Source organism: Dromaius novaehollandiae, chromosome 27 (assembly GCF_036370855.1).
Source record: "Dromaius novaehollandiae isolate bDroNov1 chromosome 27, bDroNov1.hap1, whole genome shotgun sequence".
Taxonomy (NCBI): Eukaryota; Metazoa; Chordata; class Aves; order Casuariiformes; family Dromaiidae; genus Dromaius; species Dromaius novaehollandiae.
In genome coordinates, this window is record NC_088124.1 from 3,669,297 (window position 1) to 3,694,645 (window position 25,349).

At 64.6% G+C, this 25,349-nt stretch overlaps 1 protein-coding gene across 1 annotated transcript in view; it reads left to right on the forward strand.

Annotated features, from left to right (window-relative positions):
- The first annotated feature begins 8,571 nt into the window (after positions 1–8,571).
- Positions 8,572–25,349, forward strand: part of GRM4 (glutamate metabotropic receptor 4) — a 36,618-nt gene continuing 19,840 nt past the window's right edge. The window contains exons 1-3 of the mRNA XM_064497927.1: positions 8,572–8,708; positions 12,672–13,545; positions 20,040–20,256. Of these exons, the coding sequence (XP_064353997.1) occupies positions 13,018–13,545; positions 20,040–20,256 (745 nt within the window). The 5' untranslated portion in view covers positions 8,572–8,708; positions 12,672–13,017. The remainder of the gene's footprint in view (positions 8,709–12,671; positions 13,546–20,039; positions 20,257–25,349) is intronic.

Below are 25,349 nucleotides of genomic sequence, written 5' to 3' on the forward strand. Positions count from 1 at the left end.
CCCCAGCCGCTGTGATGCCCCGGAGAGGCCCAAGCCGTCTCTTCGAGGTGGGAGAGGGCTCAGCTCGTGCTGACGGCTGGCATTGCCGTTTTCCCGCGGGTGCCGGCCCCTCCGCTGGCGCAGGGCCCTCGCAGGGGGCTCGGGAAGCTCCGGCCAGTGGCGCACAATGGCCTTTTGTCTGCCGGCCGCCCCGGGAGCATCCTGCCGTCCCCGTTTCCCAGTAACACGAACCCTCCTTGGGGCTGCCGGCGGGCGCACGGAGCTGCGGGGCCGGGATGGCTCTGCTGCCGGCGGGATGCGGGAGGAGACCCGGGGTGCGGGCGCCCACCGCTCCGGGCAGAGAGATGGTGGCATAAATCCCTGGAGCACCGGGATGCTGAGGATGGAGCAGACCCTCGTGCAGCATGTGGGCACCGTGGTCCCCACCTTGCGCTCCCCACCTCCTTCCTCGAGCCCTGCCGGGGGGCCTGGGGCAAAGCCGGGAGGCTTTGGGTTAGAAAGTCCCCACTCCGGCTCCCCAGAGCCCCTGTCCCTCCCTGCCACCATGGCCCTGGGGCTGGCGACTAACAAAGAGCTGTAAAAAGGCAGTAGAGGAAACGCTGTAAATCATTAACGGGGACCTGCGGTGGGGGAGAAAGCAAAGGGCCGTTAACTGCGGACTTGCTGTCTGGCTCGCAGGGGAGTCTGTCTGCCGTGTTTTTTTTTAATCAAAGTACTTGATTGCAAGTGGCACATCAAAACCACGCGGGCAGTGAAGAATCCCTGGCAGCTGGCAGTGTCCCGGGGGCGGGGGCAGCTCGGGGGTGCTGCAAGGGCTGGGGACACGGCACCAGGGGCTGAGAGGAGATGGAGGAGACGGGGTGCAAGGGGTGGGGGGGACGTGCGATGCAAGGGGCTGGGGGTCACGTTCTTCCTGCCCTTTGCAGCTGGGGGGCTGGCTCCCCCATCCAGTGTTTTGCAGAGTAAAAAGAGAGCATGGCCTGAGCTCATCCTCCCAGGAGACCCCCGGGGAAGTCGCCGGTGATGCCGCAAGAGCACATTCGTGAGCCTCCCGGGGCAGCACTGGCACCACCAGGCAGGACAGGACCCCCAACCCAGTGGATGATCGTCGCCGAAGGAGCCTCCAGTTGCTTTCGCTTCCACGTGGGATTTTTTCCCACTTTCCGGCTGAGTCTGGGCAGCGGCTCGGGGACCGCGGAGGGGCTTTCTGTGCCTGTGTGCGTTTCCCCGGGGTTTCTGCTCGCCGCTGGAGCCCCGCGGTCACTGTGGCGCGGGGGACGCGCCGGGCAGGCAGAGCCTCGTCGGGGCTCCAAGAAACCACCCACCCCAGCCAAATTCCTTGACACTTTCCCTTTTACTCAGCTCCGGTTGGAAAAGCACCCAGGCCGCGGGACTTCCCTTGCTCGCCGTGACTCAGGTGCTGGTCACGGCCGTGACTCACGCGGGAGGGGACGGCGCGGGGGCCAAGCCGGAGGCGCTGGTGCGGGAGGGGGGGCCACGCTTGCCGCCGGGGGGGTTGCAGCTACGCTCAAATCCACAGGGACTTCCCGAAAATGGGGGTGAAAGGGAGGACGGGAGGAGGATGGGTGAGGCGGCCAGCTGCGCCGTGCCGTGGGGACCGCTGCGACGCGGAGCCCGCGGGAGGCTAATCGATAGCGCTGAATAATTAATTTGCAATAACCATTTTGTGGAGCGACCTCCCCCTTTCCACCTTGCTCTCCCGATAATTCCTCTTTTCTGCCCCCTTTTACAGGGAAGCCAACACGGCCGCGCCGGTGCTGCTCCCCACGGACTCGCCTCACCGCAGTGGGTGTTACTGGGTCACCGTCTCATTAACGGGGAAAAGGCCAAACTTTGGGGGAGACGGGCAGAAAAGGAGAGAGAATTAAAAAACAGAGACTCTTCTCGTGCTGCCCTGAGACAGCAGCTGGGGGCGGCTGAACGGCGGGACCCCCCCGGCACGGAAATCCCGGTGTTGGAACAAAGACGGGGCCAAATGTCCAACTCCCCGCAAACAAAATTTGGGGGAAGAGTCAATGGGCATCGATCACCCCCGCTGAAACGCCGCCAGCGAAGGCCGCGTCCGGGTCCCGCCGGGCTCCGCTGCTCCTGCAGCCCGGGGGGGCGGCGCTGGGGACGGGGGGGGGTCCCTGAAAGCCCCCAAATGCAGCGACGCGGCAGCGGCCGGCGGCAGCGCGGTGACTTGCTGCCATCTAACGGGCAGAGGGAGGCAGAGCCGGCTGGGATGGGGGGAGTCCCCCCTTTGCGTCCTCCCCCCGGGGGGGCCACGGGGGCTGGGGGGGGCCCAGGGCCCGGCAGTGGGAGCTGGGTTGAATGGTCACCTGGAGGGTTTGATGGTCACCTGGCGGGGTTGATGGTCACCCGGCAGGTTTGATGGTCACCTAGAGGGTTGAATGGTCACCCGGAGGGGTTGATGGTCACCTGGCAGGTTTGATGGTCACCTAGAGGGTTGAATGGTCACCCGGAGGGGTTGATGGTCACCTGGCGGGTTGAATGGTCACCCGGAGGGGTTGATGGTCACCTGGCAGGTTTGATGGTCACCTGGAGGGGTTGATGGTCACCTGGCAGGTTTGATGGTCACCTAGAGGGTTGAATGGTCATCTGGAGGGGTTGATGGTCACCTGGCAGGTTTGATGGTCACCTGGAGGGGTTGAATGGTCACCTGGCGGGTTGAATGGTCACCTGGAGGGGTTGATGGTCAGCCGGTGGGTTTGATGGTCAGCTGGTGGGTTTGATGGTCACCTGGAGGGTTGAATGGTCACCTGGCCGGGCTGATGGTCACCTGGCAAGTTGAATGGTCACCTAGAGTGTTGAATGGTCACCTGGCAGGTTGAATGCTGCCCCACAGCACCCCACGACCTGCTGATGCTCCATGGCCCCTGGTGGGGGGCTGCTCGGCCATTTCGGGGAGGGCCGGGCCGAGGCAGGCTCGTACCCCGCGGGGGGGGCAGGATGCTGACGCCTCGGCCACGGCACCCTGCTCGCAGCGAGCTGCCCCCGGCGCAGGGAGCGCGCGGACGACGGCAGCCGCTTCGGGGGCAGCGGTGCAGCGGCTCCCTCCTCTCTCCCCCTCGTCCCGGGGCGACGGCGGCTTTTCCAGACCCTGCGGATGGGGGGAAGAAACGCGCTGGCTTCCTCGCCTGGGGTGCAACGAGTTGTGCCGTCCTCGCCTGGCCGGAGCCCCCCATCCGGGAGCTGGAGGCGGAGGCTGGCAGATGGAGGCTGGCTTGCTGTGAAGGCAGGTTGTTTATTTTTTTTAATGGATTTATGGTGTGAGGAACCAGGAAATCTGGGCCATGTTGTGCCATCACTCGGGCCTGGGCCCGTTGCGGAGCAGAGCATCCCGCTGGCCCGGGCTGGGGGTGTCCCCCTGCCCTGCACCCCCGGCCGGTGTCGGGGACGTCCCCCAGCCAGCGCTCCCAGCCCCCCCGCGGGGTTCGGTGCCCAGCTGCTGCCGCTGGGCACATCTGGGTGCCAAACTCTCCCGCAGGAGCTGGATTTATTGCCGCGGGTTGATGCAGCTGCTCCAGTTAGAGACGTGATTTGTATTTATTTCCTGATTTTAACAGCTCAGCCAGGACCGTTCCTCACTGGGAAGCTGCTCTCTTGGCATTAAAAGCATCTCTGGCTCATGGTGAGGCCCCTAAATTTGGGGTGCAGCGCTGCTAAGCATCTTGCGAGGGCCGTAACTTCACTGCTGTCACGTCGACGAAATCACCACCGAAAAGGAAGGAAAAAAAATTAAGCAAATTAAAGACTATTAAAGAGTAAAGCAAAGGAGAAAAGCCTGGTGTGGGGGGGTGCCCAGCCCTCCTGTTGGCTGCTAAACCCGATTGCTGGGAAAATGCAAATGCAAGTAGAAGAAAGATTAAAAAATAATACAAAGAAGTGGGTAGGATTTGGGGGGAGGTTTCCGCTTGCCTCCGGTTTGCTGCGGGGCTGCTGCCCCGGGCCGTGGGACTGCGCGGGTGCGGGAGGTGCTGCTTCAGGAGAAGCCGTGATGTTTTCTTTGTCACAAAAATACAGTAGTTTGTTTAAAGATTACTTTGAAAACATGTTTAACTACCGCAGTGGCACCGATAACGGACGGGCTTTGCAAGCACAGCTGAGCGGGCGCCCGGCAGGGCTGGCGGGGGGGTTGGTGGCTGTTTTGCCAGGGCCGGAGCAATGGGGATCCCGTGGGATTTCCCAGGGCAGCGTCCGGCCCTCAACGAGCACTGTGGTTGCGCTCCGCCAGGGAAAAATCCCAGCCGGCCATGGCCGCCCGCTCGCGCTCCCAGGATGACCGTGTTTTGCTGCGAAGACCAGAGCCATGAATGTTTTATGCCCGAGGAGGATGCTTCTTGCTGGAGCTGGTTGTGTGAATTATGGAGGAGCCGGGAGGAGACCGGGAGCGCCGCTCCCGCCACGCTGTTGGCCAGGCATGGAGATGCTCCGTCCGGGACTGGGGCTGGCGGACGCAGGACGGAAACCTCTGGCAATGGGATTGGAGGGATGACATCGCGTTGCCAGGCTGTTTAAAGCCAAAACTGGGGGAAGGAGGAGGAAGGGGGCCGGCACGGGCAGCTGGGCAGGCTCAGCTCCCGGGCTGCTCCCGGCCTCGGCGGTGGCTTCTCCTGCTCCCTCCGAAACCGCGTCTCTCCCGTGACCTTGGCCACGTCCCTTAGCCCTGCGGCGGGTCCCCGTTGTGCTTTCAGCCTCTCGTTGCAAGGACGGGGCACTGGGGACCCTGCGACTGGGGCACAGCGTTAGCTGAGGATGGGTGTGATGAGTTGGAGCCGGTTTAAGGACTGTTTGCCCGTGGGGGGAATAACGCAGAGCAGCTGCTGCCGGGAGTGACAAACCGCTGCCAAGTGCGCGCTGAAATGCCGGTGCTGCCTGTGCAGCCTGCGCCAGCTCGGCATGCGCGTTTTTATTAGAAAGTTGGTTTTATTATTTAATCAAGCAAAATCCCCTGTTGCTGGAGCTTCCAGGCCCTGACAAGGTACCAGAAAAGACGGATCCCAGGGGGAAAAACAAGCAGTTTTTGCTGGTGCTTTCGCGTGGCCGAGCTCTGAGTCGGGCTGGGTCCAGTGGTGCATCGAGCTGTGCCCAGTGGTGCATCGAGCTGTGCCGGCCTCTGCTCGGCGACCGCGTGCGGTGCAGGGGGACGAAGCAGCCGGTGCTTCGGGGGGATGAGCCTCGCGGCTCTGCGCTTGCTTCCCTCCCCGGCGCTTTTGCCGTTAGGTGGAAGTGTTGCAGAGGAGAAGAGACCTGCTGCTTCCCGTGCTCCGGGCTCCCGGAGTGGCTCCAGCAGATGCCGAAGGTGCCGGGAAAGCCGGACGCCATCCCTTTGTCTGCTTTAATTACGGAGCTCCTGAGGTCTAATGCTGCAAGCGAGCAAAAGGGGGGGGAGTTTAGGATTAATCCAGGCTGGGAGAGAGGAGAAATCCCTGACGGGCGGCTCCACTCTTGCTGGTAATTCCCATTTCTTGAGCAGGAAAATCCCCCTGCTTGGTGGCCAAAAAGGCAGGTCGGGGGGGCCCCGGCTGCTTGGCCCCCCCGGAGGGGCCTGGACGCTGCAGCAGCCTTCGTGGCGAGGAGGAGGAGTTGCCGCTCCTGGACTGCGAAGGAGCAGGCAAATCATCCCCGGATGGGCTCCCCCCCCCGCCCTCCTTCTTTAAAATGCAGCTCTTTCCCCAGAAATTTGGTTAGTCATGAAGCATATAATGAGTTTTAAATGCACAGAAAATGGCCTGACGGTCGGCGTGCCATTCTGCCGCTCCCCGAGCGAAGCCCGGGCTGGCTGTGTGCGTGTTGATCCAATAAGCACACAGTCAGCCCCATTTTCCCTCTCCGAAATAACCGTATCCGTTACCCACATTCATGTGCTGGTTGTGTGTAGGAGTGTCTCTCTCTTGCAGAAGGAAACCCAAGGCTGGCTTTTTGTTTCTTTCCTTCCATTTTTTTGGCCTGTTATTTAGGTATTTTGGGGGCACGCGGAATTATTTCGGAGCTTGTTTTCAGTTTGCATTTCCCCCCCCAGCGTTTCCTCCGGCGCGTCGTGGCTCGGCTCCGACCGCCCAGTGCACGGACGCTGCTGGGGCTTTTCGCAAGTGGCTCCGAGCAGCTGCTGGGGCTGAACCAGGCGACTTTTTCCCCGTCCTTTCTCCGGGACTTGCTCCTCTGCCTGACAGCAGTGCAAAACCTCGCTCCTTTTTCTGTAAAAAACCCAGGGAGCAGGACCGAAGTGGCAGCGTGTTCTTCTCCCTCTTGAACGCTTTCCCTCCTGTTTCCTCTTTTATTTTTTTGAAAATTGGCCTGTAAGTTTGTCCTGTGGTGCTGGCACCGAGGAGGAGACCTTGCCCTGCCGTGAACGCGCGTCCCTCCGCTCCGGCCGTTGCCGGGCCAGCGGGATGCCGCAGACGGGTCCCCAGCGCCGGACGCTCCCCTCAAGCTCCTTCCTTAAATACCCATGAAAACGGTTCTTGCAGGGACCCTGCTTTTTAACCGGGTAGCTATTACGGCTAATTATGGCTCTATTAATCTTTCGCTTTGCATTAAGGATTTATTTCCCTGCCCTCCTACCCGGGCGGGAATTACAGCCGTGCCCCAGCCGAGCGCGGGCGCTGCAGCCGCGACCCGCAGAGCGCAGGGGCCGTGTGTCTGCCGCGGCCGGTCCCGCCGGCTCCGGTGACCCGGGAGGGGAAGGCGGAGGCGGTGGCTCGGCCATCAATTATTCAAGTGCTTCTGCAGAGCCGGACGTCCAGGCCGTAAGATGCGGTTTCATGTTTTCCTATATTCAAAGGAAAAAAACGGCAAAGCAGCGCGTCTCCCTGGCGGTGTCCGGTGATGCTGGCGGTGGACGCGGTGACCTTCCCGGCTGGAGGGGAGCCAGGGCGGCAGGAGGGCAGCGGCATGGGACGTGGTCCCGCCGGGAAGCCGCCGCTCCCGGTTATTTTTCGGCTGCGAGGCAATGCTTTGCCGCGACACCAGCAGCGCCCTGGTTTCGGGCTGCGAGGGAGACGATGGAACGGCTCTTCCCCCTCTGTCGCGGGCTCCATCGCTGGCGCTCGGAATAAAAAACACATAAAAGTGCAGAAGTGGCTGGTGGCGGCGGCTGTTTCCTCCGTGCGAAGGGGAGCCAGGGCGGAGGGAGGGCAGAGGGTCCCTGTCCTGCGTTTAGGCTCCTGCACGTGGCCGGGACGACGCGACGGAGGCTCTGCTCCCTTCGGCCGTACCGAGCTCCCGGAAAACCGGCCCTGCTGCAGCGGCCGGAGCACGGGCCGGGGTCTGCCATCCCCCGCGGCGGGGTGAGCGGCGCGGTGGCATTTTGCGGTGACATGCATTTCCCTGACTCTTCCCCTAGGCGACGACGAGGCTGCAAATGCTGCTCGCAGGGGCTGCGTTTTGCATCGCGGCGGCTACGGGGGCAGGAGGAGCGGCGGGAGCCTTGCTGGGCCACCGGGCCCTGCTCCGGCCTCGCTCCGCTCCCCGGCGAGCTGCCGGTCATTGCCGTGGCGGATCGGAGAGGTTGATGTGATGATGGCTGTTACCAGGAGCTGGGTTTTCCCGGGATTAATGAATGGATGCACCGCACCGGCCTCCGTGCAGCCCCCGGAGCCCAGGGGGCTGCTTTGCCCACGAAAGCAGGCGATGCCCCGGCCCGGCGCTCGCAGCCGGAGGTCCGTGCTGCATTACGGGCGTCCGGGGGGAAGGTGATGGCGGGGGTAGACGTGGCCCTGGCCAGAGCCTCCCCCTCGCTGGGGGTCCCCGGAGCTGCCCCCGCGGGGGTGGAGGCTGCGGAGCCATGGCCTCGCGCTGGGCTCCTCTCCGAGGGTCCTGCAGCGCTTCGCGAGGGGCAGCGCGTCCGCACCCACGGCGGGTGCTGCGGCCCTCGGCTTTTGCAGATGCCGAGACTGCGGCGCGGGGAGCGCGGCCTCCTGGAAGCCTTTGGGGTCTCGGGGCGGTGGTGCCGGTCGGCCCCGCTGCTGCCGTCGTGGCCGTGACGATGGCCGTGGGCGACTGGCACGGATCGGGGGGACGGATGGAGATCGGATGGGGGGACGGATGGAGATCGGATGGGGGGAACGGATGGAGATCAGCACGGAGAGAAGGGAAGGACAGTTACAAGCAAAATACGTCCTGGCCTTAACCACAGACCACGGGAGAAGAAATCCGGGGGGCCGCAGGGCGCGAGGCGGGCCGGGTCCACCCCTCCTCCCGCTGGCCGGGGGTTGCGGGTGCCCCGGAGCCCCGGCTGCCCCGGCCCTGCCCGGGGAAGGGGGTCGGCGGGGAGCGGGGAGCCGCTTCGCCGGCGCTGCCCGGGGCGGGGGGCAGCGGGGCCCCCCTTCGCCTCCCCGCCGCGGTGCGCTAGTGCTTTAAAAGGCTGGTAAAAGCAGAGCCGGGCTTCCCAGCGCCTCTTCATGCAAAACTTCCCCGGCCCTCCTCCTCCTCCTCTTCCTCCACCCCCTCCTCCTCCTCCTCCTCCTCCTCCTCCCGGCGGCTGCGGTGCGCGGAGCGCGGCTGGTGCCGCCCGGCTGCAGCTCGCTGGGGGCCGGGGCCGGGGCCGGGGCCGGGGCCGGGCCGGGGCCCGGGGCTCCCCCGCCGCATGCGGCAGCGCCCCGCGGGGCTCCCCGCGCCCCTCCGCGCCCCGCGGCTCCCGCGTCCCCGCCCGGCGCCGCCGCCAACTTCTCGCGCGGCCCGCGGTAAGTGCGCGGCGGTGCGCGGCTCCCCCAGACCCCTTCCCCGGGCCGGGGGGGCTGCGGGTGCCCGTCCCCCCCCCCCCCGGCTGCAGCCCCCGGCGCCGCAGAGCCCCGGACCCGCCGCTCCTCCCGGCCAGCGGTTTTTTCCGCTTTTTTTTTTTTGGGGGGGGGCTGCGAAACCGGGGGCTGCAGCAGGGAGCCGCTTCCCGGGGCCCCCCCCCCCTCCTTGCTGCTCCCTCCCCGGGGGACCGCGGCTCCCTCCTCCTCCTCCTCTCCAACTAATTGCATTATCGATAGTTGCCCGGCTGCAGCCCGCAGCCCGCCGGGCACGCAGGGCTGGGGACGAGGGGGACCCCCCGGCCCCCATTCCCCCCCCCTCCGGGCCACATTCTCCCCCCCCCCCCCCCGGGTCTCCGCCCCCGCAGGGTGCCCATCACCGCGGCGGGGCTGCGGGAGGGGAGCGGGGGCGGCGGGTCCCCCCCCCCCCCCCCCTCCATCCCGACCGGGTCCCCCGGGGCCGGGCAGGGACCGGCGGGGCAGGACGCGGGCGGGGGGGGGCCCTGGGCTCCCCTGGCCGCAGGGCAGAGGCGGGGGCGGCGGGGCGTCCGTGGGGGGCTTGGGGGAAGGCCCCTCGCCCAGAGCCGGAGCCCGGCGGAGGCATCCCCGGCTCGGGGCAGGGACCCTCCGTGCACACACACACACACACACACACACACATCCCTGGATTTGTTTTCCTCCTTTCCCATCTCAAGCGCATCCTTGCTCCCGCGCTGATCCGCGCTGGGCGAGGGCGGGGGGCTCACCCGGCCCCGGGGTCGGGGGGGGGTTTGGCTGCCTGGGAAAAACCCGGAGCCCCCTCGCCCCGCATCCCCGGACACGGCCTGGCTCCGCACCGCCGCTCTCCGGCGCCCGCTGTGATGAGTTTGCCGTGCTCTGCCGGCCGCGTTATTTCTCCGCGGGCTGCTGGGCTCGGGGGGGAGCGGGCTCCGCTTTCCGGCGCCGCTGCAGCTGGGAGCCTGGGAATGAGTCACCGCCGCCGCGGCCGACCTGTGGCTCGGGGTCCGCGGGGTCCGGGGGGGGACGGCACGGGGCAGCTCCGGGCGGGCGCCGGAGGGGACGGCAGCGCTGGCCGCTGGCCCGCGGCACGGCCTGGCGAGGACGGGCAGGGAGCCGATCTGTTGCGTGCGGCGAGGAGCTCGGGAAGGCGCCAGGAGAAGCGCCGAAAGCCCAAGCTCCCTCTCGCTCTGCACGTAAACAGGGCTCTTCTGCACCAGTGCAGCGGGGGGGGGGGAGCGCGGGCACGGCGGGCCGGAGTAGGGGGTCGCGCCCCGACTTTGGCCCCAGGAGGAGGAGGAGGATGGAGCTGTGAGGAGGAGGATGGAGGCAGCAGCCTGGCAATGTGGCAGGTCCTAATTATAACACGCTAACGCGCGGGTGCCATCCCCTCCGGCGGGGATCGGCAGCGGCCCGCTTTGCGCCGGCGAGGGGGGCGACAGGCAAGGCGCCCACCTGCAGTTACGGATACGCATCCATATATACAGCGTGATAAATATTCCCTGACGCTGATCCGCAGCCCAGGTGGAGCCTTTTCCGATGGATTTTGGGAGCCTTTTGCAATGGGCTTTGGCAGCCGCCGGGGCGGGCTCTGGAGAAGGCAGGACGGCGGCTGTCCCCGGGGTGAAGCTTTTGCCCCCCGGTTTGGGCCGAGCGTAGCTCATCGCGGCCGGGGAGCTCGCAGGGAGCCGCTCGCTCCGCCCGGAGACAACGAGCGCGGCTGAAGACCCCGGCGTCGGCAGGACCGCGTCCCGCGGAGGTAGCGCTCGGCTCGCTGCTGCTCGGGTTGGGATTATGGAAACGTTGCAGTATGGGCTCGTGCGGCGCTGAATGGGGAGTGCATCTTCCTTAAGGTATTGGGTGTCTTTTCCTGCTAAATCTGGGCTCTGCGCTTGCCGGCGCCTGCTCAGCCGCGGCCTCGCTTTCCCCTAGGCAGGCGAAAGCCGAGGTGCTTGACCTGAATGCTAAAGGTTTTGCCTGGCAAGAGATAACTTAACCTGGCCTGCACCCTCCTCGGCTTCGCTTCGGCTGTGTTTCACGTAGCCTTTGCAATTAAAAGAGAGGAAAAAAAAAAGGAATAGGAGGCAAAGCAAAGTTAGTAATAGCTTGCAAGTGGGGAAAAAAACAGCGTAGGCTAATTGGGGTATTGTGCTGCGCTCCGGCTGTCCCTGCTTGCCGGGGGATTCGCAGGTGGGGAAAGAAACGGCCTTGATTTTCAAAAAGACGCCGGCGAACTCGCGGCGGAAGGCGGCAGCGGCTCCCCGAGTGCCGGGATTTGGGTCTCCGCGGGGCGGCGAGGTGGGAGGCCGGTGCTGGGGGCCGGCAGGACGCCCGCCTCCGGGTGCGTCTCGGTGAGCGTCGGAGTTCGGCTGCCCGGCCGAGCGCTTGCCGCTGCCCGATGCGCGGGGTGCCGCTCGCCCTCTGCTCCTCTCCTGCGTGGACGTGGGCTGCTGCCGGCGCGGGGCAGCTGAGCCCTGGGGGGGCAGCGGCTTTGCCTCCTCCCTCGCTGCCGCGGTGAGCGCCGAGCTCGGGCTCGGTCCGTGCAGCTTGGCTGCACCTCACTTGTTGCAAACGTGCGGGTTTTGCTCCGAGGTCGCCCTGCACTGTGGGCAGAGCTGCCGTCCCCGCGCGGCGTGGGGGGAGTCTCCTTGCAGGCGTGGGGCCGGGGAGATCCAGGGGGATCAGGCTCCCTCGGGGATGCGGAGATGTCACCCACCCCCTGAATTTGCCTGCTTTTGGGCTGCTGCAGTTCCTGCCCGTGAGCTTTAAGGCCGGAGCGGGGCTCGGGGGTGTTCGTCCCCGCTCCTTCCTGGCAGCCCCCGGCCGCTCGCAGCCCCCGGCGCGGGGCAATTCGGGCTGCATCTCCCCAAACGATTCGTCGAGGGATCCAAACCCTCCCCGCGCCGGTATTAGCGCTTTCTTCCTGCCTGCCATGGTATTTTTACCTTCAGCTCGTTCAGATTACGTGATCAAAGGAGGCACAAAGGGGAGAGAACAGAAAGGGAAAAGCTTTAAAGAAGAAAGGGAGAGGCTGCGGCCTCCCGGGATGCCGGCAGCTCCGCGCGAGCCGCTGCGGTCTCGGGGTGAGGAGGGTTTCCCTTGTAGCGGTGCCACTCGGAGACCCCTCTCGCCCTTTTCCGACGGGCGGAAACTGTTCCAGGTCCGTGGATGAGTATGGGAGAAGTGGCCTGATTTCAGCTGGCCCTGGGGGCTGCGGGGGGGCTGCACTGCCCTGCCTGGAGCTGCCACCGGCAGAGCCGCTGCCAGCTCCCGCTTGCAGCCGGGGCAGCTTGGGAAGCGGCGCCCGCAAAGCCCCGACAGCGTCCGAGGCCTTGCCAAAACGGGGGACTGCCCCTCGCCGGGGTCGGCTCGCCGGCCGGCTGCGCATCCCGGCCCTGCTCGGGGAGCCCGGCGCGGGGGGACGGGGCTCTGCCGCGGGCACGGGGGCCGAGCGGGCTGCGGCACGCGGCGGCTCCCCCCCTTTCCCAAGGGGGAGCTCGGCCCCGGCTAATTTGGGCTGCTTAAAAGCCTGCTGTCAGGAGCGCTTTGGAGAGGGGCCTTCAAGCGGCCCCGGCAGGGAGGGAGGTGCATAATTCATGGGGGTGAGCTGAGGCGAGCGAGGGCCCTCGGCCGGGAGGCGGCGGGGGAACCGCGGGGCTTCGGGGGACCAGGCTTGCTTGGGGGGGACGTGGCTCTCCCCCCATCATCAGGCTGTGCAAAAAGCTGCTTTCCCCCCAAGAAGCTCAAGGTCTGAGCAAGGCTGAGCCGGGAGGCAAAGCAGCCGGCGGGGAGCAAGAACTCGCGTGACCCCCCAATCTTTTTGCACACCCCCCAGCGCAAAGTCCTGCTGCGCTCCCGCCTGATTCTTCTCTTTCTCTCTTTCTCTCTGTTTTCCACCCTCTCCCTTTCAAGGGCTGCGGAGGACGGAGCCGAAGGGCGCTGGCGGTGCCGCCGCTCCGCAGAGCGATGCGAAGCCCGACGCTCGCCTCTAGCCGCGGCGCCGGGATCCAGTGACCTGCCAGCGGGATCCAGGGAGCCGCCGGCGGGATCCGGCGCCGCTGCCGCATGGACGCAGCCGCCGGCCGCGGGAGCCGCTGAGCGGGGCGGCGGGGGCCATGCCGCCGGCCCGGGGGGCTCCCTGAGCGCCGGCGCGGCCCCGTCCCCCCCCGCCGCCGCCGCCGCCTCCCATGCGGAGCCGGGGCCGCGGGCGGGCCGCGGGCTGTGGGGCTGCGCTCCGGGCGCCCGGCCGGCCGCGGCGATGAGCGGGCGGCGCGGCGGGGACCTGCGCATGGGGCGCCTCTCCTTCTGCCTGCTGCTGAGCGCCTGGGGCTGGGGCTGGGCGCCCGTGGGGGCCGCCAGGGCCAGGGGCCACGGCTACCCGCACATGAACTCCATCCGCCTCGACGGGGACATCACGCTGGGGGGGCTCTTCCCCGTGCACGGCCGCGGCGCCGAGGGCAAGGCCTGCGGGGAGCTGAAGAAGGAGAAGGGCATCCATCGCCTGGAGGCCATGCTCTTCGCCCTGGACCGCATCAACAACGACCCCGAGCTGCTGCCCAACATCACGCTGGGCGCCCGCATCCTGGACACGTGCTCCCGCGACACGCACGCCCTGGAGCAGTCGCTGACCTTCGTGCAGGCGCTCATCGAGAAGGACAGCACCGAGGTGCGCTGCGTCAACGGCGGGCCGCCCATCATCACCAAGCCCGAGCGCGTGGTCGGCGTCATCGGCGCCTCGGGCAGCTCCGTCTCCATCATGGTGGCCAACATCCTGCGGCTCTTCAAGGTACGCGTCCCCGGCCGCCTCCGCGCTCCCAGTGCCGCCCGCCCGCGATGGCCTCCTCCCTCCTCCTCCTCCTCCTCCTCTCCCCCCGCTGCCCCATGCTCTCCCGGGAGCGCCGGCAGCTCTTAGCGAGGACGGCGGCGCGGGTCGCTGATGGAGCCGGCTTTTTCTGGGTCCCTTCTTAAAACCGCGTCCGTGTTGCAGGCGACGCGCGCGGGGGCTGTTCAATAATTAAAATCGTATGAATTAAAAGGAGCGGGAGGAACTTAAAAGCTGTTTGCCAAAATGAACAAGGTTGAGTGCTCGCTCCAGAGAGGAGGAGGAGGAGGGGAGGGAGGCAGGAGGCTGACAGCCGGGGGAGCGGAGGGCAACTAAACCGTTTTTGGGTTTTTTCTTTATTTTTCCCTGGAGAGGGGAGGATGCGTCCGAGCACAACCCTTCTTAGACAGCGGCAAATCCCTGCGGGTGGAGGGGGTGTCGTGAAGGGCCCTGCATCCCGTCTTATCCCTCGGCTTCGGGGCAAAACTCTGCTTCTCCGCGTCGGCCTGCAAAGCCGCTGCTGAGCATCCTTCAGCCTGGCGGGAGCTTTCCGCAGGGGCGGCTGGCTGCTGCTGTCCCCACGCTCGTTCGGGGCCCGGGTGGGGGCTGAGGCTGCTCCAGGGGGTGCGGAGGATGCTCTGGGGATTGCTGAGGATGCTCGGGGGCCCGGGGGGTGCTGAGGCTGCTCGGGGGCCGGGCTGGGTACTGAGGCTGCTCCGGGTGGCCAGTGCAGGTGGCAGGATTTGGGCCGCGAAGCGGCTGATTGCGAATAAATCGGCGGAAGAGGAAAGCGGGCTGGGGGGGGGGGGGGCGCGGGGGAGGGCGGCGGAGAGGAGCCGCGCTTCCAAATAAAGCCGGCGCACAAAGTCCCGTGATTGCACGGCGAGGAGCAAAAGCCGAAGGAGGTGCCTCGCTGCTGCTGCGCCGGGGGGGCTGTCGCGGGGCGCTAAGCGAGGAGAAGCGCTTAATTAGGAGGATGGATTTGGAGGGGCTGCTCTGGATGGGCAGCGGGAGCGCGGCTGCCCGTTGCCCCGCCAGCGGCTGGGAGAGGCCGGGGCGGCCGGGGGCGAAGGCGTTGCAGGCGCCGCGGTTCTCCCGGGCCCCGGGGACGGCTCGGTGCCGAGGGGCCGTTTCCTTCGGGAAGGAGCCGGCTGCCGGTGCGGAGGGCAGAGGTGCAGCCCGGCTGACCGCCGTCGCTTTTTGTTATTCAAGCAGCGGGTTTAGGGCACGGACATGCTTAAAATGGAAATAAGGCGGCTTCCATCTCGTGGCTGACCTTTAAGCGCGGGCGGCTCTGCTCCGGGGCTCGGCTCCGCGCTTGCCCCCCGGCCACCGCTGCGCACACGGTTGTCTTTTCCCGTGCCCGGAGGGACGACCTGCTCCGGGGCCGCAGCCGGCGCCTCGGCTCCCGCCTCGCTCTTGTCCCGGCGGAGAAGCGGTGCCCGTGCACCCTGCCCGTGTTTGCACCCATCCGTGTTTTGCACCGTGTTTGCACCCATCGGCCCATCCCTCCCGCTCCCCCTCGGCTCCTCGTTAACCCCCCCGTTACAGCCAGGCGATGCCGGGCTGCGGCGCGGGCACGCAGCGTCCCCCTCCCCGCCGGCTCGGCCGAAAGGCCTGGCGTGGCCCCGCCGTGGGTTTTGTCGCTCCCGCTCGACATAAATAAATAACTCGTCCTTAGTTAGCTGCCTAATTAAAGCTGTACATCAGCCGAGCAACTTGCAGATGCGGCGTCCGCTGCCCGGGCTGGTTTCCTCTCTCCGCGCGGCTCCGGGGTGAGGCCGGGCAGGCGGAAGCGGGGATGCTCTGGTTGATCGCCGGCTCTGCTGCTTCAGCTCCTTGCTTCTCACGGGGATCGTTAACACAAATTACATCTGCCTGGCTCCCCCAGGGCTTGGCGAGGAAGAGTGGGAGGCCAAAGGCAGGGGAGGAGCACGGTGCGGGGCGAGGCAAAGGCTCTTGCTTTGCTCTTGGCCATGCCGGGGGCTGGTTTTGCGGGAGAGAGGATGCCACCGCTTTGCATTGCCCTGCTTTCCGCTGGGGAAACCGAGGCACGGGAGCCCGGCGGCTGCCCGAGGAGCAAAGCGGGCAGCGACAAGCGCGAGGAAGGAGCGGGATGTCTCAATCCGCGTTTTGCTTACGAGCTGGGGCGGGTGCCGATCTGCAAATCGTGTTTGCTCTCACGCGCTCCCTTCCCCTCCGGCTCCCCCTGCTCCTCTTATCTCCCGCAATTCCTCGGAGCCGGCATCAACACCGCTCCCGTGCCTCCGGTGGCCCTCCTGCACCCCGAGCCGGCCCGGGACAGCGGGACGGGTGCTGTGCCTCGTGCCCGCAGCCCCTCCATGCGGTCCGCACCCCCTAATTAAAAGCTCCCGTCCAAACGGCTCCAAATGGAAATTCTAATTAAATCAATTCCATCTTGTCTGCGAGCCGGAGGTTTTGCATAAAGATAAGCGTGAAATTAATAATTGCACGGAGGAAATTAGCTGCTCCCAAGCCTGTTCCAGGCGCGTGGCTCCCGGCCCTGCCCCGTGCAGGCTGCGATGGGCATCGGGGCTCCCGGCGAGGAGTGGGGGGTGCCAGGGCCGGGACCCCCCTTTTCCTGGGGATGCCCTGGCTGTGCCGTAGCTCTGGGAACAGGCGACATGGAGGTGAGGCAGTTTCAGCCCTGAGCCGGCTGGAAACGGGCTGTAGTTCCCACCTCCAGGACGCTTTTACACGAAAAGGGCTTTCAAGGGACCTGCTCTGGGGCCCTGCGGCCGCTTTTCATCTTCCCTTTTATCGTCCCCCTTTTGTTTCTCGGCTCCTTCCCTCCTGGCTGATCGCGCTGATGTTCAGATTGGTAGTTTAAGTCGGAGCGTCGCAGCCCTGCGAGCCTCGGCTGGGGGCCGCAGCGCAATTGCCATCTTTGTCTAATTCCCTCCAATCTGAAATGGATTCCATTAAATTGTTGCCTTCCGCTGTTGTTAAAGAAAATGCTGTATTAGCTCATAAGCTGGCGGTAATGAAATGTGTATGAAATCAAGGTGCTTTTGCAGCGGGGCCGTCAGGGGAGCGTTTTGGGTCGAGCACGCGGGTCTGCTCGCGGCAAGGCTGCCCCGGGCGCGGGAGGAGCAGGACGAGGCCCCGGCCGGCTCCCGGCTGCTTCCGCCCTGAGGGACGATTCCCGAGGTTGGGGGTGTTTCTGAATGATTGCAACCTGTTTTTCACTGCAAAATAAGGCAGGAGGTGGGTTTTTGCCTAGTATTTCTCCCCAACCTTGAAGAGACACCGGCAGCGAATTGCTCCCTCCTCCGAGCCCCGTAGGCCCCCCTGGAGCAGGATCGGGAGCCTCAGGGTGCAGGAGAGCCAATCTCGGCGATTTCCCCACCAAAACCTTGCTGTTTAGCCAAAACCTTGCCGTTTAGCCAGGCTGGTGGGGAGGGATGAGCAGGGCAAGGTGCCACCGGCCCCACGGGAGCCGGGGAGCTGCATGGCATCGCTGCCCGCTCGCTCCGGGCTCACGCAGGTGCCCAAACGTGTGAGCAAGGTGCTTTTCCGGCTCCCCCCCCACCTCCATCCTCTTTCTTTCGAAGAACCTTGAATTCCCTGCCTGCATTTTGCTTTTATGGACCTAAAAGGACTTTTGTCTTTTATCTGAGAAAATAGCTAGTGCAGAGATTTGGGCTATTGTAGACCAGCAGATCAAAAAGGCGGAGGGGGGGAAAAAGGCAGAAGACGACTATAAAACAGTCATTTGGGAACTGATATTTTATTCCCGCTTCCATCCAAGGCGGTGTGGAGAGAGAGAGAGAAAAGCTCTTTCTGTTTGTTTATTAAAATGCAGCTTCCAGTTCGTAGCCTGGAGATCAACAGGTATTTCCCAGGCTTCGGTTTCAAGGGGGCTGGGAAGAACGAGCTCTGCCCCGCGCTGCCGCCGTGCGGGTGAGGGGCTGCGGATGCCCCAGCCCTGGCCGCGCTCCCGAGTCCGCCCTGCAGCCAGGCTGTGGCCAGCAGAGCTGGCGGTAAATCCAGATGTGCATCTCTACAGTTAAATCCAGATGTGCATCTCTACAGTTAAATCCAGATGCGCATCTCTACAGTTAAATCCAGATGCGCATCTCCACAGTTAAATCCAGATGTGCCCCCATACAGTCAAATTCAGACGTGCAATGCATGGGTACGATCCAGCTGTGCATCCGCTGGGTTGAATCCAGCTGTGCGCCCGTGGGATTGGATCCAGCTGTGCACACCAGCCAGCGCCTGTGAGCCCGTCCGCTGACCTCCGCTCCGCCTGCCCCAGTCTCTGTCCCCAGCTCCCTGCTGCGTGGATGTGTTTAGACTTAACCGCTTTGCAGAGAAGAAGGCATCGGCGTTGACGGATGTCCTCCGGAAAGGCAGGTCTGTGTGGACCGCGGCTCCTGCCAAGAGCCGGCAGTTTTCATCCCAATCATGGCTCGTTTCCTTGCTCGTTGGCCGGTCGGGGACCGCGCGCTTCCAGGCTGCGCTGCTTGGGGGCCGCTGGCTAGCAGATCGCCCCAGCTGCTGCCAGCATCCCTGCGCGGAGGCGCTGGCCCCGGTCGCGGCTCGGTGCCGGCTCTGCAGCGGGAAGCCTGGAAGTGTCTCCAGCTCAGAGCCGCGGGCCGTGCGCTAGAGGCAGGAGAGCATCATTTTTCCTTTCTTTCCACCTCATCAAACCTGGGAGCGAGATGCTTGCGGCAGAGTGCGGTGCTTCGGACCGCAGAGCCCAACCCGGAGCCGCGCGGCCAGCATAGCAATGGGGTTTTGCGGAGGGGGCCGCGTCTCTGACCCCCCCATGCCCTTCCTCATGCAGATTCCCAAAATACCCCCAAATCTCCTCCTTTCACGTGGGCCCCGCTGCTTTTCATGCCTCTTGCCCTCACGTGGGCACGGCAGCCTCTCCATGCGCCGCCTCCATCCCAAGCCCGGCGGCCGTCTCCGCTTCCAGCGCCTCCGCACACGAGGCAGGGAGAAGGGAAGGAGGAAGGGCGCAGAGTGGCCTCCCCTTCCCTCCCCGGGATGAATGATCGCTCGACGACCGCCTCGCGCCCTGAGCAGAATTTTAATCGCGGCTCGTGCACCGGCTCCTGGGCACGGATAGCCGACGAGCAGATCACAGCCCCTCGGAAGGAGCACAAAGCAGATTGTCACCGAGAATAATCCTATTTGTGCTGTGATGGAGATCCCTTCCTTCCCTTCTCCCACTCCTTCTGCTTCCATCCCCGTTTTCGTCTTGCGTTTTGCAGGTAGTTAGAAGAGCGGCTGCTCCTTTCCAGGGGCCTTTTAGCATTCAGGTGGAGTTGTGGGTTTATAATGCCGGTATTGCATTTAATAGAGAGAGAGAGAGACTGGAGTGGAAGAGGGAAAAAATAATAGAGAAATAAGGGCGAAACTGTGATATGCAGCCTGGGAAGGGCCTGGGAGCGAGCGGAGGCAGATGGGGGTGACGGGCCGTTACTGGCTTGGAGCAGGATTTACCCAGGGAGGCACCGCTATGAGTCACACTCATTAGATGGCAGGAAACCTAATTTTGGGCTCCCAGCTGGGCTGCTTGATCTCCTAATGCTCTCCAGGGCCAGCCGGCTCTCCCATGACCCCTGCGTGCCCCCAGGCTGGCCCAGGCCTCTGCTTTGGTGCTAATTAAGCTAATTGCTTAATGCAGGAGCTGTGATTGCTGAGGCCGGTTGCAGCCAGGGCTGATTTAGGCATCCTGCGCTAGCCTGGGGCCTCTCCCGGAGCGGGGCCGGGAGCAGGGATGCTCCGGGCTGTTGCTCCCCGTTTGCTCGGAGCCGGCTCCGGGTAGGCTCGTTATCCTCTCCGCAGTGCTCCTGCCTCTGAGCTGTGCTAAGGCTGCACCTTTGCAGCCTGGCAGAGCTCCAGGCCCTGTGGTTATGCTGCTGCTTAATGCAAAACCTTGCCCGTGCTTTGGGCACGGAGAGGGGCTGCCGTGACGGGCCCTGGGGCGGCAGTAACGGGGGGCATCGCCCGCCGCTGCTTGGGTCGGCAGCCGCAGGCTGGCGGGGAGAGCCCGGGCTTGATAGTTTAATAAGCCTTTTCCATCTTTAAGATGAATTAACGTCCGCGGTGCGTCTTGGAGATGCAGAGTGCTGGATAAGTGCTAAGCGTGGCATGATCCTCCGGTGCTCAATCACTCTAATGCACCATTCGAGGTGCGGCAGCTCTGATTAATTTAAAAGCCTTATTTATGGCTTGGCTGGCCGGTGTTGGGGGTCCGGCCCCCTTCGTGGGGCAGGCATCCAGGGGACGGCCGGAGTTGCGCCCTCCGGGGCGGGCGGGAGGTCTTCTTTGGCTCTTCCCGCGCTCAGCAAACCCATGCGGAGCCCCCGTTTCGTGTCTCGCTTGGTGGGGTGTCCCACGGCGGGGGGTCCCTGCCCGACGGCTTCTCCCGATGTCTGGGACCTTCTCCTGACGCCTGTGCTCGCCTCCCTCCTCCGCAGATCCCCCAGATCAGCTACGCCTCCACCGCGCCCGACCTGAGCGACAACAGCCGCTACGACTTCTTCTCGCGGGTCGTCCCCTCCGACACCTACCAGGCCCAGGCCATGGTGGACATCGTCAAAGCCCTCAAGTGGAACTACGTCTCCACCTTGGCCTCCGAGGGCAGCTACGGCGAGAGCGGCGTGGAGGCCTTCATCCAGAAGTCCAGGGAGGATGGTGAGCGGGTTCCCCCGGGACGGTGGGGCTGGGGGGGGCAACGCAGCCGGCTCGCTCCCGGGGCTGGCGGGATGGAGGGTGACGTGTGGCTGGGCACCTCGGTGGGAGCCGGGCATGGGCTGGTGCACGTGGCTGGGCTTTTCCGAGCAAAAGCTGGTGCGTGCTGTGCGTTGCAGGCGATGTGGCCTTTTTGGGGGAGAGGGCGGCAGCGAGGCGGGTGGTGCTGCCTGCGCTTACGGCCGGTGCAGCCCCGCGCGCGTGGGCTCAATCAGGGGTTATTGCCGCTGCCCAAAAGCGTTTTGAGGGCACGCGAGGAGGCTGCGAGCGGGCTGGGCTGCCGGCGGGCGCCTGCCGACCCCCTCCCTCCGCGGCGCCGAGCTGGGCACGTTGCAGAAGAGACGACTTTTACAAATCCTCCCAGGTTTCAACAGAAAATTGAGCTGGCGCCGGCGCGCGCTTCACCCAATTTTAGCAGCGTTATCCCCGAGGGCAGGTCTTTAGCTTGTCAGTAGGCTCCGGACAGGCGGAAAGCGCGTGCTCAGCAAAACCCTCGGCGAGGATTTGCCTGGAGCCGGGCAGCATTTCACGGGGCTTAGCGGGGCCGGGTGCCCCAGTGCCGCGGGAGGGGGCCGTGCCGGGGTCTCCCCTCGCTCCGGCGCTTTGCATCGCGCGTGCCGAAGGAGGCGGCAGTGTTGGAGGCAGTTAAAACCCCGCGGCGCGCAGGCTGCTGCCTATTGCTGGCTTAACGGCATCCGAACGGCACATGAAGTCCTGGCGAAATCGGTGGGGCACCAGCCTATCTGGAGCTCGTCAAACTGCGTTATGGCCTTATAAATGGATAAAGGGAATAAAACCGTCTAGGTGCCGAGCTCCTAATCAAAGCCCTATAAATAGGAGCCGCGTTAGTTCTGTCTCTGCTGCCCGCCGCGGCGCCGGGAGCCGGCTGTGCTCTTCATACGCAGAGCAGCCCAGCTGGGGCTGCAACCTGCAAGCGCTGCTCTTCGGGGCTTGGTAACTCAAAGCCCAACGTTTCCGCGGGCTCTGGCAGGAGAAGCGTGGCGGAGGCGAGGGAGAGCGGGTGTCGGGGCGCTCGGGTCCCCGCAGCCGAGCGAGCTTGCAGTGCCGGGACGCGGGGCTGCTGGCGAGGGGCTGCCTCTTCACCGCTCCGTTAACGGCTTAGCCGCGAGCCCTGCCGGGGTTTGTGCGTGCTAACAGCAGCCCCATCTGGCTCGCGGTGATAACGTGCTTTGGCTGACAACGAGAGGAGCGAAAGGCAAAGCAACCTCTTCTGGCGGTGTCGTTTTGCGTTATCTCCAGCATGGATTTTCCACCGGGAAGGAGAGCTTTGCGTGCTTCCTTGTGCTGGCGGGTCCTGCTCGGGGCTGCCATGGGATGCGACGGCGGTATTGGATTATGCAGCCTCGCTGAGCCCGTATCCCGGCTTAGCGCATCCTCTCCGGAGCGGGCAGGGAGCAAAGACCGTCACGTGCTGCACGCCGAGGCTTTCGGCGCCGCGGGGGCGAGCGGATGCGTCTGGAGCCCGTCCGGGGCTGCTGCTCCCCTCGGGGACCCGGCTGCAGGCCTGCGCCCGTGGGGAAGGAGCCGGCGGGATTCGAACCCGGGTCCTGCCATCATTTAACGCCGGCTGGTCCCGCTCCGGCGCGGCGCTTCTGGTTCACGATACCTGCGGTTCCCACCGATCCCCGTAACGAGGCGGCTAACGACATAACGGAGAAATTGCAGTGTAAATGAGCATATGCGGAGTCCAAGTGCGCCCGTATTAATCTGGAGCCGAGGCAGTCCTGTAATTTGTGTATCCACGTAACCTGACGATTATGTGCATTAGTGATAATTTAGTTATCAAAAAGCATAATTCCACTGTAATTGCAGTATAACAGCAGCGTAAGAGCAGCCGTCGCGTTACCGGCAGTAGCTCTGCTTCCCTGCTGGAGCTGCAGCCATATGCTTATTTACGGGGACGTCGTATGTCAAATGTAGCGGGGAGCGCTGGGCTTCGGGGACGCGGCGCTCGCTTGGGTGCCAAATGGCTTTGCACCAGTGTGGGGGAAGGATCGGACCCCCTCATTTTTTTTCTCCTTCTATTTGCCTGGCTCTCGTTTGCACTCGTCCGGCAGTGCAAAGGGTGCTGCGATTTATTTTGACTTCAAGGTACCCTCGGACGGTTGGCGCGGCGCGAGGATCTGGCCCCGGCGTGCCGCTCGCGGGCGCTTTGCACGGCGTGTTTCGGCCTTGGGAAGCGGCCGAGGTGACGCTGGCTCTTCCCAGGCTCTTGCTCGCCTGACGCGCTTAAAACGACGGCCCCGGATACCTCGCCGTGCACCTTCCCCTGCTCTGCGCACGCTTTCCTCCGTAGCATCGCTCCGCTTCGTTTTTCACACCAAGCCGGAGTCTTCGGAGCCGGTTTTTATTTCTGCAACTGAGTGTTATTGCCTCAATGCCGCAGGTAGCAGCACTGCAAAGACGTTACGTCTGCAAAGGATGAATTTTGGCTGCTTTTAGGTGTTTTATGTTGCATTTATTCTCCGCTGCAGCATCCTGCAGCGGCGGCGGGTGATACCCGTGTTTGCGCTGGGCGCCGGGGCGTGGGGCAGCGCTGGTGGCCCCGTGATTATAGCGGTGTGCGCGGCGTGCTCTGCCCCGGTGCTAGCGCGCGGCCCCTGCCCTCGGAAGAGGACAGTGTTTCTGGCCAGATGCAAGGCTCCTTGGTCAATTTTACGCTGTTTCCTCCCTCGCGGCACCTCTTAGCTGGGCTGGGGAGCTCTGCTGCTGCTAAGAAATGCAGCGAAACGCTGCCTTTGCAGACCAGGAGCCGGGGGCAAGGCTGCAAAACCCTTTATACAACTGAAAAATCCCCAAACCTCCAGGTCTGGGCTGGAGCAGGGCGAGGGGAAGGAGAAGCCGCTTGGAGGGGCAGGATGGAGGGCGCTGGGAATTTGGACTCGGCCGAGCCCTGGATTGGGGCTCTGGCAGCGGATCCTCCCCCCGTGCGCGTACGGTCTGTTATCGCTGGCGTGAGAACTATGAGTTTGGAGCGCGTCTTGTCTCCAGCACCCGGGCGCGCTGGGAGCGCAGCGCCTTTGCACCGCGCTGCAGCCTTCTGCTCCCAAACTTTCTGCCCGGGGCTCCAGACTGCAGCCAAGGAAAGGCTTTCTTCTTTTTTCTATTTTTTTTCTCTCCCATCTTTTCCCTGTTGCAAATTCATTAATTACTGATTTAGCCCGGCAATGCAGGCAGCTGAAAAGCAGCCGCAAATTGCTCAGATTCGTGACGTCTGATGAGATTTCCAAGCACTAAAGAGCAGCGGCTGAAGCGGCTCCAGGGACGAGGCGGGCGGCGCATGACGGCAGCGTGCGCCGGGCTCCCCCAAATTGCAAAGCCACCCCGAAGCCGGCCATCACCATGGGGTCGGGGCTGGTGGCCAGGGCAGACCCTCGCTCCGTGCTGGGGCTGCCAGCGCGGTCTCCGCTCCGGTGCCGGTGCGGGGGCTCATCCCTAATGACTTCTCCACCAGCGAGCCCGGTCCTGGGGGCTTTGAAGCACCGTGGATAATGAATCCCGGGGCAGGGCAGCGCAGCCGTCCGCTTGCCAATTAAGGCTTGGAAATCTCATTTAAATGGCCTCGTTTAGGAGGGCGAGGTGGGGAGGCCGGGCGGAGGAGCCGGGCAAGGCGTCCGGGGTGGGCAGAGGGAGGCAGCGGGCTGGGGGGCTCCGGGGCGACCTGTGCGAGATGCCGGGGCTGCTGCGCGCGCGGCCCTTGCCGGCACCGCTCAGTCCGGGGGCTCGCGGCCCCCCTCCGCCGGGGCAGGCGTTTGCACAGCTCTCGGCAGCCGCCGGCTCTGCAGGGAGCCCCGGGCAAAGCGTTGCCTGATTGATGGTGTACGTTAGCGCCAGCGAAAGCTTATTATCTACCTGCAATCAAGAGGGCACTTCAGCGGCGCGCTCCCCGCCGCGGCGGTGCTCCCGCCGAGCCCGTAATGGGGGAGATTAAACCCTGACCCGTGTTTGACAACACGCGTTAACCCCCCCTTAACGAGGCCGGGCCTCCAAAGGAGGGGGGGCCGAATTGAGATGCTGGGGCAAATAAATCCCTGCTGGGCTGGGTCTGCTCGCGGGGGGCTCGATGCCTCCGGGAGGGTGGTCTAGCTTAAGGACCCATGGGAGGCCTGGGGACGGCTCTGTGCTGGGCTTTGGGGTTTTGGCTCTGCGCCCAGCATCGCCCTCCTTGCTCGTGGCACACGCCACTTCTTGCTTGAGCATCCTAAAATCGGGGCTCGGGCTCCGGGCTGTCCCGCGGTTGGAGGATGCTTCCCTGGTCCCGTAAGCTTTTCCCACGACTCCTGCTCCCCTTCCGCCCTCTCCCCGGGCTGGGGGAGGAAAGGCCGCTGGTGCTGCAGCGGGGGCCGGGAGCGATGCCGTGCGAGGGAGAGGGGCCGCCCCCGTTTCCGCCTCCTCGCTTTGATTTCTGGCTTTCCAGAAGTGTTTTGACTAAATGGATTTTGTGCAAAGATATTAGGAATAGCGCTTGGCAAGTCTCCCCCCCCCTCCCGCTCCAGCGCCGCGGGGCCATGAATAATGCAGGCGTTAAAAGCCTCGGCTGCTCGAGGTGCGCGGGGCCGGCGATGAAATATTCAGCTCCTTTGTTCTGCCCCGCTGCTTCGTGCCTACCTGGGCTGCCTCCTCGCCGGCCCCCGCACCCCTTCCCCCCCCCGCGGCTCCTCGCATCGCCTTCCTCGCCCGTCAGCATCACCCCCCGGGCGCGCGGGAGCGGTGCAGGTGCAGCCCCGGGGGACGAGGCTGGGGGGCCTTTCCCCCTCGAAGCATCCGCAAGCGTGCATGATCCGCTCGTGGGATCGCTTGCTGATCTGCAGGTTTTTCTCCCGGGCTGGAGAATATCCCGTGTGTAAGCCCGGATCTCATGCCCCGCTATCCATCAGTCTCATTCCCTTTGAGCCTTCTTCTGCCCTCCCTGACCTCTCTGACATCTTTGCCTTTAATCCTGCCCACGGATTCCACCAACCTGCTGATGACCTCTTTCTCCGGACCGTTAATTAAGAAGTTAAAGCTATTAAGAG